The 16,885-nt window shown below is 40.5% G+C and overlaps 1 protein-coding gene and 1 long non-coding RNA gene across 2 annotated transcripts; both read left to right on the top strand.

The window, feature by feature from the left end:
* Positions 1–324: 324 nt before the first annotated feature.
* On the top strand, positions 325–1,188 carry LOC123312274. The gene is made up of 3 exons (XR_006537600.1): positions 325–388; positions 668–826; positions 1,156–1,188. It is a non-coding gene; the product is annotated as an uncharacterized LOC123312274 (long non-coding RNA).
* A 10,799-nt stretch (positions 1,189–11,987) lies between these two features.
* LOC123311641 lies at positions 11,988–16,302 on the top strand. The gene is made up of 2 exons (XM_044895707.1): positions 11,988–15,162; positions 15,446–16,302. Exons 1-2 carry the CDS (start codon positions 11,988–11,990, stop codon positions 16,300–16,302), a joined length of 4,032 nt encoding a protein of 1,343 aa, XP_044751642.1.
* The last annotated feature ends 583 nt before the right edge of the window (positions 16,303–16,885 follow it).

Genomic DNA, 16,885 nt, shown 5'->3' with positions numbered 1-16,885 from the left:
CGGGTGGTTTCAAATTTCGATTTCCATTTCCATCGGTGAAAGAAACGCCGGAAAATAGTGGAAACAGTGCAGGACGGAATCTTTAAAGTGAGTACCATTTCGAATTGTCATTCGTTGTGTTATTTCTGAACCATTTTAGGGTGGACTTCGCAAAGCCGGCTCCGGGCACATGTCACGGGGGTTAACAGTTACCAATATCATCGAACCAGGGTAGTTTGGAATACCAGACAGCGTCGTTGGCTCCCCTTGTGACGGTGGTGCAACTCTCCGATGGTGTTGGAGTCAGCAGCAGTTGTAGGTTGCATAAAAATGATAGAAAAGCATTTAGTATACTGATATCCTGGAGCAGAGGGATAACAGGGTGTACGGTGGAATTTCGGAAGAAACGGTAAGTACGGTCGGTAATTTTAATGAGGAGATACAAATATACTGTTCTATTTCACTTACCGTTCAGGCCAGTTTGTAATATCGGTGTAAGCGGTGTCAGTCTTCTATTGCTATTTTCTATTCGGTTATTGTATTCTACAGTGACCCAGGGGTGAAATAGAGACAGACAGGGCGGGTGTATCTCACTTGTTATTATCGGACCCACAAATAGTACAGAAAAATTTAATCAACTGTAACGGTTCCTGTTTTTCCATTGAATTAACGGAATTTTCTGTTGTAGGTGTGTGGGATACCACTTACCCACTGGATGACAGTCAGACGGTCTTGTTTGGTGGCAATAAAGCTGCACAGAACAAACAAAAACTGTACGGAACAGAATCTTCCAACACTGGCAGACCAGGTTAGATCTATCGGTTATGGTGGAATCGCGGAAATATAGGTATGTACATTTTGTCAGTTAATAAGGAGATGCAAGTATAAGGCTCTATTTCACTCACCTGGACACTTATTCGGTGAAAGCAGCGGCAGTACCCCATTACTAACTTATTTGCAGTGATGAATATTATTTTTAACGGTAATAGAGGAGTGAAATAGAGTCAGGCAGAACAGATGTATCCCATTTATTATCGGTGCATGCTATAATATAACGGTACGGTTGATTTTTATTTCGGTTGCTATACAGTGTACTTACTAATGATCAGACGGATGGAGCGGTTTTAAATCCTTCACATGAATATTGGTGATTTCCTTACCACTGTCATCTTTCAGGTCATAAACAACGGGTGAAATTACTTTCACAACGGTATACGGACCAGAGAACTTCGGAGCCAACTTGGCTGCAAAGCTATCAACGGCGGATGACAACGGATTAGCACGGCGCAGAACTCTATCACCGACATGGAAACGAACTTCTCTTCGACGGAGGTTGTAATGGTGAGCTTGCTGCTCAAATGCACGGTACAACCTGGTATTGACAAACTCATAGGCCTCCTGAAGATGACGGATTTGTTCTGTACGGTGAGTAAGATTTACTCTACTTTCTTCTGGGCTTCTGTTTGTCTCCTCGGTGTCTTCGTCTTGGGTGTTTGACGAGTAGATTGCCTTTGGAACTGTTAATTCCCTTCCATAGTTCAGGAATGCCGGTGTGAATCCTGTAGATTCTTGTTTTGCTGTATTCAGGGCGAAAGTTAGTTCGCCTAATTTCTCATCCCAAGTACGGTGGTCGGCTTCACAAAACTGACCTATCATAGTTTTCAACGTACGATTGGCTCGTTCTACGGCGTTGCACTATGGTGTATACGGAGGGGTGAAACGGTGAGCAATGTTTAGCTCTCGGAGACTGTTTTTGAACAGTCTACTGTCATACTGTACCCCATTGTCGGATATCACCAGCTTCGGACAGCCATATCGGAGTATCACTTGTTCATACAGGGCTGAATAAACGGTTTTGGCGGTGGCTTTCCGCAACGGACGGCATTCAACCCATTTCGTGAAACGGTCCTGCATCACCACTACGTAAGAATTTCCCTTCTTGGAACGGGGAAGTGGCCCAACCACATCTGTACAGACCTCTTGGAACGGTGCATCAGTCATTCTATGTGGTTGCATTTTTCCAGGCGTCTTCTGCTGTGGTACTTTGTACCTTTGACAGGATGGGCAGTTTCTTACGTATTTTGCGACATCTCTGAACATCCCTGGCCAGTAATAATTCCGGGCTAGCCGAGAGATGGTTTTGGAGATTCCCAGGTGACCAGCTAATTCCGAATCGTGATTTTCTTTCAGGACCTCCAGTCGTTGTTCGGTGGGTACACAGAGCTTCCATGGTTGTCCGGATCCAACTTCAGTAAAGTCGGAAGAGTCCCAGAAGTGACGATACAGTTTCCCATCCTCAACGGCGTAGTCAGGGAAATCTTCTGGGTCTCTTTGTACCTCTTGGAGCTTTTTGTTGTACCAACTGCAGCGAACTTCGACGTCGGCCAGGCATACGGAATCTACAGACGGTAACGGGTTTCGGGACAGACTGTCGGCGACTTTGTTCAGGGCACCTTTCCGGTATTGGACTTCAAAGTCGAATTGCTGAAGGAAAACGGCCCATCGAGCAATTCTTCCAGACGGTGACTTGATGGAATTCAGCCATTTCAGACTCATGTGGTCGGAAATTACGGTGAAATGAAATCCTTCCAGGTATGGTCGCAGTTTCTCTATCGGGAAAACGATGGCGAGACATTCCTTTTCGGACACGGAGTAATTTCTTTCGGCGGTGTTCAAGGTACGGCTGACATAGGCGATCACCCTTTCCTCTCCATCAAGAACTTGGGTCAGGGCTCCTCCAAGGCCTACGTCACTGGCGTCTGTTTGCAGGACGAACGGTTGATTGAAATCCGGACAGGCCAGTATAGGTGATTCGGTCAGTTTTTGTTTCAGGAGGTCGAACGCTTTTTGTTCTTCCTCACCCCACTTCCAACGTGGTTTCTTCTTTAACAGGTGAGTTAACGGTGAAACGACATCGGAAAAGTTCTCTATAAAACGGCGGTACCAGCTAGCAACTCCCAGAAAACGGCGCAATTCACGGATGGTTTTCGGCGCTGGGAATGCTACGATAGAGGAAACTTTATCCGGGTCGGTACGGATTCCTTCGGAGGTAACGACATGTCCTAGGTATTTTAGGGATTTTCGCACAAAGTCACACTTTTCGGGATTGAGACGAAGATTGGCTTCTCTCAACCGCCGGAATACTTCTCTTAAGTTCTCCAGGTGTTCCTCGAAAGTTTCCCCCAGGACAACTATATCGTCCAGGTAAGCGAACGCCTCCGGTTCCATTTCTGGGCCAATAACGTTGTCTAAGAATCTCTGGAATGTGGCTGGACTAGCGTGAAGACCAAACGGCATGACGGTGAACTGGAACAATCCCCTTCCTGGAACTGTGAAGGCAGTAATCGGACGGCTTTCCTTTGCTAACGGTATCTGCCAATATCCTTGTTTCAGATCCAGTGTGGAGATGTACTTGGCCTTACGTAGTTTATCCAGAATCCCAGAAATGTACGGCAACGGGTATGCATCTTTTACAGATACTTGGTTGACGGCACGGAAGTCGATGCAAAAACGGTACTTTCCGTCTTTCTTCCCGACCAATACTACCGGTGAACTCCACGGTGACTTGGAGGGTTCAATCACTCCCTCAGCCAGCATACGGTCTACTTCCTGATTGAAGATCTCCTGCATTTTCGGGTTTAGGGGTCGGTATCGTTGTTTGATCGGTTCGGTGCCCGGTTTCAGTTTGATCTTATGTTCAATCAGGTCGGTTGTACCATATAGGTCTTCAAACTTCTTTAACTCTTCTTTCAGAAATGCCTCCAGCTCCTGTTTCTGCGACTCCGTCAGCTCCAACAGGTGTTCTTCGGCGGTGTGAACTTCTGCGGTGGTTTCGACGGGAGTCATCGGTTTCGAGATCAGACGGCCTTCCAGAAAGCACTCGGCAGTACTGAGATTTACGGAAAACTTGAAAGTCGACAGAACATCCATCCCCAGAATAATGTCAACCGGTAAGTTTGGTACCAGTAAGAATTTCAAATCAGGCAGTGTGTAATCGGAAATTTGCACGGTGGTGGTGTACAGTTTCGGTGTGACGGTGGTTTGTCCGTTCGCTATTACGGCGAAACTGTTGTGCATTGTTTGTCCTGTGATTCCTTTACTTTCACACTGATCGGATACGGCCTGACTGCAGAAACTCCTGGTCGCTCCGGTATCTATCAGTGCTCGGAAGTGTTTGCCGGCTATTCTGACCTCTACTAACGGACGGTTATCGTTACAGGTAGTCGGTGCCAGTGGAGTCAAGATTCCGGGAGATGTGGTCGACTCCGCCTCCAATCTCCCCTTCAGTTTCCCGAACACGGACAGTCTCGTGAGAGAATGTCCTCCCTCTGGCATCGAGAACAGAAGATTCTCGGTGGCCTGCGACACTCTCGACGCATGTGGCCATATCCACCACATCGGAAACACTGTGTCTGGAAGGACACTCCCCTCCCTGAAGGTGGTTCCGTCCGGTCAGCGGGGCTATTTTCGGCTGGACGGCGGGGTGGCGGTGGTGCAGGTCTGGATCGACCTTCGGACCTGTCTCCAGAAGTCGGACGGTGAGATTCCTGTTGCCGGACTATTGATTCTCTGGACCTGGGTGGCTTTGGACGGCTTTCTCCCGGCGGAGACAGTCGCGTCTGGTTGACTTGCGTCGGCGGTACTGATTCCCTGTGATCGATTGTTTGGTGAACCTGCTCTCCGGTATCCATAGAAAAACTTGCTTGACATCGATTCAGTTGACGGGGACTGTACGTCAGGCGAGGCTCTTCCACAAAACCTGGTTTGGAGGGTGGCCGGGTGTACTCTCTCATCTGCCACTGGACCAGTTCAAAAACTTTTCCCTTACGGAGGAGTTCATCATAAGTCTTGGTCTCCTGGAAGGCCAAGACTTGCTGTAAGGGCGGGATTAACCTCTGTCGGATGAGCCGGATCTGCTCCACCTCGGATGGTTTTGCATAGGTGAGTTTCTGGAACAAGTTCTGCATCCGGGTAACATATAGAAGCAACTTTTCTTCAGGGCCCTGTGTTCGTCTTTTTATTTCTTCCAACAGATTCTCCTCGTAGTTAACTGGCAGAAATGCTTCTTTCAGTTGGCTGCTAAAGTCCTCCCAGTCCTCGAAAGTACCTCTCCGGGGAATGAACCAATCCCTCGCATCCTTGCGTAGTAACTCATACACTGATTCGAAAACTTGTTCCAGGGACACCTTACGTGATTCAGCCAGCCTCTCCACCTCGTCAAGAAATCCGGTTACACTACCAGTGCCATCAAAGGAGATGTTCCATTTGTGTACCGGAACAGTTGGTACTGTTGATCGAGACTCCGGTTCCGATCTGGCAGGTGTTGTGATAATTGGCCGGTCAGAACTTATCCACGCTGCAGGTAAGTGTGGGAAAGACACCCTTCGTGTGGAATTAGCCCATCTACTTTGTGTCGGACCCTCAGGTGTTGTTGTCCCACAGTCCTGTGACTGTGTGAGAGGTATCGCTGGTAATTGTTGCAGTAATGCTCTACATGTCTGCCTTGTCTCATTCATGACCCGTTCTAATGTTGGATTTCTTACAGGTGTCCCGGTACGTGAGACATTAACTACAGCAGGAGGGTCGACACCATCTCCTAAGTCGATAAGTGATGTCTCAACCTTTGATATCCTCTCCGGTTGGATCGGTGACACCCCAGGTGAACTGGGCACCTCCTCATCCAAAAGAGACCTCTGAGCTCGGTTGGATGTCTGCGGCTGTTCAGGATTACTCTTCCTACGCAGCTCCTCCAGTGTCTCCAACGCCTTATCTGTAGTTGCCTTCATTTGTTCAATTAATTGTAACTGTGTTGTGTCTGCGGTGACAATAAAGTTCAGCCTGCCTTGAATGTGTATTAATCTGGTGTAAATTCGCGAAAATTCGTTAGCCGCATTATTATGATTGAAGTTCTGAAGGGATTCTACCAAATCGGTGAGTTTATTTTGACAGATCTCAATCTCGGAGGCGGGATTCAATAATGTTGGGGGTAGTAGAGGTTCATTAGACTGAAGCACTTGTCGTAGTAGACTCCGTTTGGTCATCACAGTACCCGGTATCGACTGTCCCCTCAGTTGCAACTCGTATGTAAGTTCATCACTGAGTAACCGGTTCACATCCATGTTCGACATATTATATTCAACTAAGTCCGATTCAGAACGCACCAATATTTCACACTCGGTATGTCTTTCACAATCCGTTTAAGTTCTAAGTCCAACCCGGTAAGTTAATTGTTAGCCAACCTATTCACTTAAGTTCGAAGTGGGTATCGGTGTACCCCAAACAAAAATTAAGTCTAAGTCCCGGTGTATCACCAAAAATTTTCAAAAATTTTTAAAGTCCAGCGTTACTCGAAGAAAAAAAATTCAATCAGTCCCACTAAAGTCCGAAAGTATTCGAGAAATACCGCACACAATCGCAAGTCACTTCGTATAGTCCGAAAAAAATTTCCTGAAATTCGAATAGCACCAAAACGCACAGGTTAAATTTCCAAAAAGTCTTCAAAGTTCAATAGCCATAAAATAAATCACAATAATTGACTTTCAGTTTTCAGAAAAATCAGAAATAATCGGTAAGTTTCAACAGTACAGGTCAAGAGAAAATAGAAAAAGGTAGATAGGTTATCAACAGGTAATAGGTGATTCCCTATTGAACCGATAGGTAAATCACACCTATTAAATTTTACCAATTGCGACAATAAATTTTCAATTTTTCAAAGTCCGGAAATTCACTCACCTTCAATGTGAAATTAAAACAGTACAATTCAATAAATCAGAAATATGCAATTAGAAATCGGAAATAATTTTCACTGATATAACGGCGTAATAACAGTTCAGTTTTCAACAATTCAATACAGTAATCGGCAAAAAGAATAATCACAAATTATTTTCAACGGGGTTCAACAGTAGGAAAATTTCCAAAATATAGTCCAATTCAATCCACAGTATAACAGTTCAATATGGAGAGGCAGGGAATAAAACACAGTTCAAGTTTATTTTTCACAGTTTTCCGTTCAAGGAGTAGTTACTCACTGTTCTGAGGTTTTACTCACTGTTTCGGGAATTCACTCACTGTCCGGTTATTGTCTCTCACCTCAGTTGTTTCCTGGTAGATTCTGAACGGTCCCTGCTCGGGCGCCATTTTTGTAACGGGGTTTTCCTCGGCGGACTCGAGCGCCAGCTATTCTTTAAGGGAGAATAGCAAACCTACCCCGGCAGCTACTAGCCGGAGACAGGGTTCCCTGGTGTCTAGGGTGTTAGCGACGCACAATGATAGGCAGAATCAACGTATACAACTTTTATTCGTCGAAAAGGGGAGCACAAATAGCACTACTACTAAATTTTACAGTGATTCGAAGGACGGACAAGACGGACGGAATAGCACGGGATCCGATCTCAAGCGTTATACGGGGGTTAACGGACTTGTTCGCCAGCCAGAACCTGAGACGTACACTTGACGGACAGATACCGGACTTCAGCCAGGTTAGGGGATGAAAGACGGCACAGATTTACAACAGCTCACCCCTAGTTGCGCTCTTCGCCCCCTGAGTGTCCACGCCAGCGGGGTTCTTCGATAACAACTGAAGTGAGCGTCGAAACAACGGGGAAGGAAAGAGGGTTCGCCACTCCAAAGTGCTTCCGCACCCCCTGAGTATCCACGCCAGCGGGGTGCTTTAGCAATAGGGGTGGAACCTAACCCGGGGTAGGAAGGGATAGAGGAAGGTTTTCTGCCACTCCAAAGTGCCTCCGCACCCCCTGAGTATCCACGCCAGCGGGGTGCTTTAGCAGTAGGGGTGGAACTGAAACCAGGGTAGGAAGGGATGAAGGGAGGCTGAAGTTCCAATATAAAAAGAAAATAACGGCGTGTCGTCTTACCTTTGGCTTGGCCACTTGCACTCGTCAATTTTAACGAACCGGAAAGAGAAAAAAAAGAAAACTGAAATTCTATTCGTAAGGCAAAAAAAAAATTGAAACTAAAAGAACTCTTCTAACTATTGGCGGTATCTGACAGCAGGCTGAGAACACGGGAACAACGTAAGTGAAAATCGTAAGTCGGCAGCAAGTTAATCGTAAGTGAAGTGGCCTGCGGGGGAACATCTGATTTTATACCCACAGGGGGGGTGCGGAAATCAGATGTGCCCGACAGTCGAAATTCGGTAATTTTGCGTCGATGAAAACGTCTTAATTTCGACTTATCTGTGCTAGCGAACAAAAAACTCGGTTATCTTCCAATTCAGGATGTTTTATACGGTGCGACATCGTTTTTAGGGAATAAAAACGGTTATTGAAAAATGAAAACTAAAATAATGATTCTAAAATGAGGGGGTAGGTTCGAAAACTACCCTCTCGTTACAAAACTCTAAACCCAGAGTCCAAAATCATAACATTTGATAGAAAAATATTGAATGAAGGGGTTGTTAAAAGTACGATTCATTCTTATTTCCAACATATATTCAACGAAAAACATGCAAACAGTAACGAAATAAATAAAAAAAACATTGAATGCAAAAATAATACTTTACCACAAATTATCACAGTAAGTATACAAAGGAAATATCACATTCAGTTAATTGCTTGTCTTGAAAAAATAACATGGGCTGAAGGGACATTATATGTACACAAGCAAGGGAACCATTTAAACAGTAATAAGAAAAGAAATATAATCTTTGAATAAATATAACCATCACATGATATCACAGAGTCCGTTAGCACTATCACTTTGGCTCTACAAATGGGGAAAAATATATACATATATTAAACGACTAATATACAAGAAGCAATTGGTTCATTGATTATTTATCCTGCTCTCACGTATTATTCGATTTTTTCTTAGATGTCCAGAATGGGGAGGTTTTATAGTTTTATTTTTTTCACGAATATATTTGAAAATTGTTACACGAAAGAGAATTCTGTAAATATTTTGCGAAAGGTCATGGATAGTACAGAATGACATTTTTTGATACTCCCGGGTGAATTTTGAAATGAATTTATCCAGCAATTTTGTCTCATGACCATTTTTATCCAAAAATTTATATAATTCAATATGAAACTCGTCAACCATTTGAACCAATTGCTCACTTGCATAATTCAACCGAATTTTGTCATCAAATTCTTTGAAACTTACAAAAAGATGCTGACTCAATACGTGTTCTGAAAAGAAGCATTTCCTACAATTTTCACATTCTAAAAATTCCGAAATTTTTAATTTTTTCAAGATGTAGCCGGCTACATAAGAAGAGGCGTGATTTTGATCCGTAATATCATCTACATCATCATCCTCATCGACAACATTAGAATTATTGGTATGTTCTTCACAGCTATCTTCATTTTCCCTATTATATTTACTAATAAAATCCCCAAAATTCCCTAATGAATCACAAAAATCGTTTTCACAGTTAAAGGACTTGTACACCGGTGAACTTAAATTATTGATTACTAAAGTTTCAAGAGCTGCCACGAATTGTGAAGAATTTGGATTTGTATTGCCAAATCCATGTTGCCTTATTTGTCCAAATAAATTTTCAATAGGATCCTGATTGAAATTTCTTAAATTCAAAAACGTCAAACCCTCAAACCGCAAGAGTTTCCATAATTACATAATAGACCTTATCGTGATAGTCCACCCCTGAACAAATTTAAAATGTTTACCACACTTCCCATTACGAAAAATTTTCCAATTATTAATTTTGGGCAACATATCCGACCAAAATTCTAAATGAGGTGAGTTGTCAGACAATGCAGATCGATATTTTTTTCCATCCGAATTATGAAACTGCGAACTATTCAATGAATCGAATAGATTATCAATCTGATGACAAAACTCAGCAGTATGCAACGCGTTTGTCTCCATTTATCCAGACGCACAGAAAGTTTCAATAGCTGCTGCTACAGTGTGACTCAGTTGTCTGGCTGCCACATTCACTTTCATCTTCATATAGGAATCTGAAAAATTGAAATTATTTTCAGTTAATTTACTGCAGCATCTATATGTTCTCTTAGAATTATCAAAATGGAAAGCTTCCTTTATATGGTCCATACAAGCAAACTTCCCTGTCTCAAATTCCAACTTTCCATCGATAATAGAGTTACGAGTACACTTTAAAAGATGAGGGACATCAAATATTGTGAAAACTCGCTGTCCATTAAATACAAAGTGGAAAGGAGAAGGTTGATCATCTGTGTGATCTGAAACTAAGGAGTTCAAGGCAGTTTTGTTAGTACTGCCTTGGTCACAAACAGTCGCACAAATTCTTACAACCACTGCTTGTAATTCCTTAATTATGTCTACTATCAGTTGTTTTAAATTGCAAGATTTGACACTATCTTTTGAAAGATAATATGCAATGGGAATTTTAAATTTTTTCTAGATGCCCCTTATCATAAAAACGAGAGCATGATTTGCTGGGTTAGATGTTCGACCCAGAGAACCTAAATCTTCGAATCCTGATATCTTCTGATGCCGAATATTATATTATAGACCACTACTAATAGAAATTTCATCAAAAATCAAAACACAGTATGTATCCAACTAATCCATGTTTCCTACCTGAATTCTCAAAAATTCTAGAACTGATTTTAAAATTCCGCATTCAAAAGGTATATTGGAAAGAAGGGTTTGCAAAGTTCTAGGTGCTGGCAATTTAAAAACTGATCTTAAATATCTATAAAGTCTCGGGCTTCTTTTATACATGGCGAGAGCAAAAGTTTTATCATTTATGGTCCATCTTCGACCTGTAGGTGATTTTGCCGATTTTCTCAATTGGGAATTAATGAAATGCTTGCTAACTGAATTTAAATTTTCTTCAATGAATTTGAATTTACCGTCTCTATACAATCTGTTTATTTCACTAAGCTGAGTTCTTTTATTTCTCAATAATGTTTTCAATTTTGAAAGTTTAGATGTTGTATTTCTGTGTATCCGATACACATCTTTTTCTACTTTATTCGAATCATCAGCCTCCTTCAGGAAAGAAAATTTATGTCTTCTCTTTGAATGTGATAAGGGGCTTATATTATCACAAATAGAAACAATAACTTCTTCATCTGGCTCATTTGATTGAGATATATTGGAATGAAATGAGGTACTCGGTGCCTTCTCAACAGAAGCAGGAGGAGAATAGATCAAAGAGATGTTTCTATCTTGATTGTTGGATTGTGAGATTCTTGGTATAGGATTTTGAATACTATTATCACTAGACGGTTGATTAGAATTAGTGGGTGGAAATGTACAAAGATTATTACTAGGTAACCCCTCTGAGAATAAGAACTGCTGATATCTTTCCACCTGGTGCGTTACATCGATTGGTGAGTTGGATAAACAATTTTCAATCGAAGATACATCGAATATGTTGAATGGAATATTTGTATTTGAATAATTAGATGTGAGAATTTGATGATAAGGTGGATTTACAGGGGCTTTAGGAATTGACAAATATTTGAGGTACTTCGGTTCCCTAGGATTATTGAAATCAGAAAATCTGAAATGATCCTGACAAATTCGGAAATTAGAAACATGGATTTTTGAATCCAAACCACAAATTTTCATCCAAGTTTCTCTTCTTGGGGGAAATAAAAGAAATTTTTATTTTTTTCACCAGGTGGCAAATTTTTTCTGAAGACACTACTGCAGGAAGGATATTTACAAGAGTAAGCAATCTTACAAGAAGATGACGACTTTACTGTAGTACCAGACATATTTAAAGAATTAGTAGCATAAAAGGAAAATATTAAAACAGTTATGAAAATATAATATTAGGAACGATACATTAACCAATAACATTAAAAATATTGTTGGAATTAAGAATCCCCCTACTTTGTTTTTCATATATATGTTGATCGTCGAGTTGTCAGAATGTGTAATGTTTTTTAAGTAGAACTTGTCATAGTTGTCAAATACATATATTGAAATAAAAGTTGTTGATATAAGAAGTAGATTTGGCCCTCAATTCAAAAAGGTACACCCATATCTGATAGCTAGGGAACTACAGACTGAGGAAACATAAGTTCCAACATATGGCGACCGTGACAGGACCCTCTATTACAGGTATGGAAAAAACCAAGAAAGCCTTAGCTCTACAAAGAACAGCTTTGATAAGGATCTATGATAAGTTGAAAGAAGATTTCTCCAAAGAAAAATGCGATATCCTAGAAATACAGAGTAGCATCAAAGTCTTGGATGAAATAATGCTTCAAGTATCTGAACTGAATCAACTCATGATTGATATAATGTTGGATGCAGGAGAAGAAGAAGCGAATATGAATGCAGAAGTGCAATTGATGAATACGATGAGTTCTCAATATCACAAGATAAAATGTAGTTTCGATAAGTTAATATGTCAAAGCAGTGTCTCCAAGAAATCAGAATCCAGAAGCAAATTGAAGATTCCCAAACTTCAATTCAGACAGTTTGGTGGTGAAACGAAAGATTGGCTTGGATTTTGGAATCAATTCAGCAGAATTGATGAAGATTCTGATATAGAAGAGGAGGATAAACTACAATATTTAGTTCAAGCTACCACACCAGGCTCTCGAGCTAGACAAATTGTGGAAAGTTACCCTGCTTCTAAAGGTAACTATGTTAAAGCAGTGGATAGTTTGAAACAAAGATTTGGAAGAGAAGATTTGTTAATAGAAGTTTATGTCCGAGAACTTCTCAAGCTAGTTTTGATGAATCTGAATACCAAAAATAAACTATCCACATTTTTTGACAAAATTGAATCACAATTGAGAGCATTAGAAAGTCTGGGTGTAAAATCAGATACCTGCGCTGCGATGCTATACCCTTTGGTTGAATCATGCCTAGGAGAAGATTTAATACGAGCATGGCATAGAAGTCAGTTCTATTCATCAGAGTGCAGTTTGAAGAAGCGTCTTGATGCTCTCATGAATTTTCTGAGAGAAGAAGTGATGAACGAAGACAGAATTCATCTCGCGGTGTCCAGTTTCAAAGACAGACGAAAGCCTGAAGATAGGAGCATACGTACTAGTTCTAATGTACCCACTGCTTCTGAATTGTACAACAAAGGAGTTCCACGATGTGTGTTTTGCAAAAATTCACATTCAACTGATCAATGTAAGGAAGTGTTGAAACTCAGTTTTGCAGAAAGGAAACAGAAATTGTCAGAAAATGCTTGTTGCCACCTATGCACCAAATTTGGTCATATAGCTCGAAGATGCCGCTCTCGAGAAAAATGCCACAGATGTCAAGGTAGACATTGTGTTATTATGTGTCCCAAAAACGATGTCGAGTCATCATCGAGTTCTAATGATAGGAATTTGAAACAGCCAAACTTGAAAATTGATGAACACAGTCTGTCCAACCACACTTTTCCCGAAATTTTTTTGCAAACCATAGTAGTAGAACTGAAGGGGGACAAAGAATATCGCCGAGTAAGACTCTTGATCGATACTGGATCCCACAAGTCATATATTACAAGAAAAATTGCCGAAGAGATGGGGTACCCTCCAGTTCGAGAAGAACAGCTAGTACATTCACTTTTTGGAGGAACCCAAACTGAATCTGTGAGTCATAGATGCTTCAGAATTTCTCTACAAAGTCTTACTGAAGACTACTGTTGCAACTTCGAAGTTTTGGATCAACCATTGATTTGCAACCACGTAAGCTCAGTGAAAAAGGGACCTTGGCTGGATGAACTGAAACGAATGGGAGTAGAAATTACTGACACTACAGATGGGCCAATTGATGTTTTGGTTGGTGCCGACATAGCCGGAAAACTTTTTTCCGGACGTAAACAAGATTTGGATTGTGGACTTGTAGCGGTTCATACATTACTAGGTTGGACACTCATGGGAAAACTGAAATCAGAATACTCATCTAAGACATCCCTTCTTGTAACTTCGATGTTTTCAAAAAATGTGGCCATATGTGACTTATGGAATCTAGATGTCCTTGGTATTCAAGCTCCTGAAAGATCTGAATCACAACGGGAACAAGAAAAACTTGTTATGGAACATTTTCTAGCAACAGTTAAACGAAGAGATGACAGGCGATATGAAGTGTGTATGCCTTGGATTGAAGGTCATTCCCCTTTATCATCCAATTTCGATTTATCCTATAAAAGACTCCTCCACACTGTGAAAAAGTTAAAAAGGGATAATTTCTACAACGTCTACGATAACGTCTTCGACAATTGGTTAGCTGAAGGAGTTATAGAATGTTCGTCAGAAAATGAACCTCTTGAAACATCATCTCAGTCTGGTCATTTTTTACCTCATCATCCAGTATATAAGCCCAGTAGTACCACAACACCTGTACGTCCAGTTTTTGATGCTTCGTCAGGAGCAAAGAATCAACCATCTTTGAATCAGTGCCTTGAGAAAGGAATCAACCTCATTGAATTAATTCCATCTATGATTCTACGTTTCCGCTTGGATAAGATAGGAATCACAGCTGATATAAGAAAGGCATTTCTTCAGATTGGATTACAAGAAAACGATAGAAACTTTCTGAAGTTTCTTTGGTATGATAAAAACGGAAAAATAAAAATTTATAGACATGCCCGTGTCGTATTTGGAGTAACTTGCAGTCCTTTTCTATTGGGAGCAGTCCTCGAATTTCATCTGCAGGAAACTCTAAGAGAATCAATTCATGAAGAAAACTCCTATAGTCCCGAAGTTATTTCGAAATTATTGAAGTCATTTTACGTTGACAATATTCTTATAAGTGTACAAAACGAAGAAGCTCTCAACCAATTTATTGAACAGTCAACTAAAATTCTGGCTGATAGAAAGTTCGAGTTGAGAGGGTGGGAGCATTCTTTGCCAGAAAATGTCGAAGTCGAAGCAAAAAGTAACATCCTTGGACTCATCTGGAATCGTAAATTGGACACCTTAGAACTTTCTCTAGAATGGTTTGATAAAATGGATGTAGGACTGATAACTAAACGAACTATATTATCTGCAGCACACAAACTGTTTGATCCAATTGGTTTCTCATGTCCAGTGACACTGATCCCAAAAATTTTGCTCCAAAGGACTTGGTCTACGAAATTGGGATGGGATTTGGAAGTTGATGAAGTAGTTCAAGAATTATTCCTGAAGTGGTTACAAGAACTACCCTATTTGACATCCGTTAAGATTCCTCGGTGGATATCTTTAGATTCCACTATATTGACCACTCAATCTGTACATGTTTTCTGTGATGCAAGTGCAGATGCCTATGCAGCTTGTATTTTTCTCAGAACAGAAACTGGTGATGGTCAAGTGGTTTTGAGATTAATCGAAGGAAAATCTAGAGTAGCACCTATTAAAAAATTAACCATACCACGTCTCGAACTTTTGGCTGCAACAATTGGAGTGAGAATATTTCGAAATTTCCAGACAAACTATGAAATCAACCTTCAAGCATTTTTTTGGTCAGACTCCTCAATTGTTTTATCTTGGATCAAAAGGAAAGAAAATTGGAAACCATTCATCTGGAACCGTGTTGAAGAAATAAAACGTTTTTCTAGACTGGTACCATGTTCCTGGTGATATGAATCCTGCAGATCTTCCATCACTAGGATGTTCTGCTAAATCACTAGCTGATGGAAGATGGTGGGAGGGTCCAAAATGGTTGTGTGATCCAATTTCCCAATGGCCTAGTCAGAATTTTGATAGTAATGAAGAGGAAATAAACTGCGAAAGAAGAAAAACTGTTGTTTCCTCGTTGCCGGTGTCTAAAGATTTTGTATGGTACTACAAGTACTTTTCGAAGTTCAGCAAAATCGTCAAGATGGTTACATGGATCAAACGATTTGTCAATAATAGCAGAAAGAAAAATACTGAAGACTCAAAATTTCTGACTGTCGATGAACTGGAAGTATCAAGAAAACTAGTAATTCGTTTCATACAAGAAGAAAGTTTTGAGTCTGTAGAAGATCCCAAATTATCATCATTATGTCCCTTTACTGATAACCAAGGACTGATCAGATTGCGAACAAAAATTTCAGATAGAACTGATGCAGAGGATTTTCGTATGCCATTTGTATTGCCCACAAACCATGAAGTTGTGAAACGTTTGATTTTCGAAGAACATATAAAGAATAATCATGTTGGAGTACAAGAATTGATGAGTATTCTTAGAGCGAATTATTGGATTCTTAAAAGTAGACGCACTATTAGATCCGTTATCAGTAGTTGCATCTCTTGTAAGCGATTTAGATGCAAACTTCTCAAATGTCCTGCCATAAGTTTACCAGAAAAGAAAAGCGATAATCATACCAAAGGTGAAGGGGAGCAGTTATCAAAAAGATTGTTAACTAGAGATCCGGTAGTTAGAACGAGATCAGGAAGACCTGTAAAAGTTCCTGAAAGATTTGAACATTGATTGTGTCATTACTTCGATGTATGAATGACACAAGGTGGGAGTGTGTTGGAATTAAGAATCCCCCTACTTTGTTTTTCATATACTTCATTCAACTTTATTTTAGCAGTCGGTTGGCCATGGAAATTTGACACATTTCACTCTGTATAGTACGAAAATGTGGGGTTATGAAGCTTGTCAAAACATTTTTGGGTTTTAAATCAACGCTTTGTTGCCCGTTCTACGTAAAAGTTTCTGTTATTACGTATTTTATCACAATGTCATGTTTATACAAACTGATTGAAGGCATACCAAATCCAGTTATTTGCATGAAAAATACAAGAGATCAGTATAATATCATAATATGCACTCGCTTGAGGAGAGTTAATGTTCGTTATCTTCTTTGGCTTACATCATTTGTAGATTTCAAAAATATTAACCCGAAGATGAAATGCATATGATGCAGTGGTTGGGAATGGGTATCTCCCGAAGGAATTAACAGATAATTATAAGAATGTTAAATTCTTCAACAAAAATCATCTTGCATCAATATAAGTAAAAGGAGTTGAAGGAAGTTTCAAGTTAAGATGCAACTTCACCGTTGAAC

The sequence above is a fragment of the Coccinella septempunctata genome, chromosome 4 (assembly GCF_907165205.1).
Source record: "Coccinella septempunctata chromosome 4, icCocSept1.1, whole genome shotgun sequence".
NCBI classification, from domain to species: Eukaryota; Metazoa; Arthropoda; class Insecta; order Coleoptera; family Coccinellidae; genus Coccinella; species Coccinella septempunctata.
The sequence above is the reverse complement of the archived record's forward strand: the minus strand, read 5'-3'. Positions and strand labels throughout refer to the sequence as shown.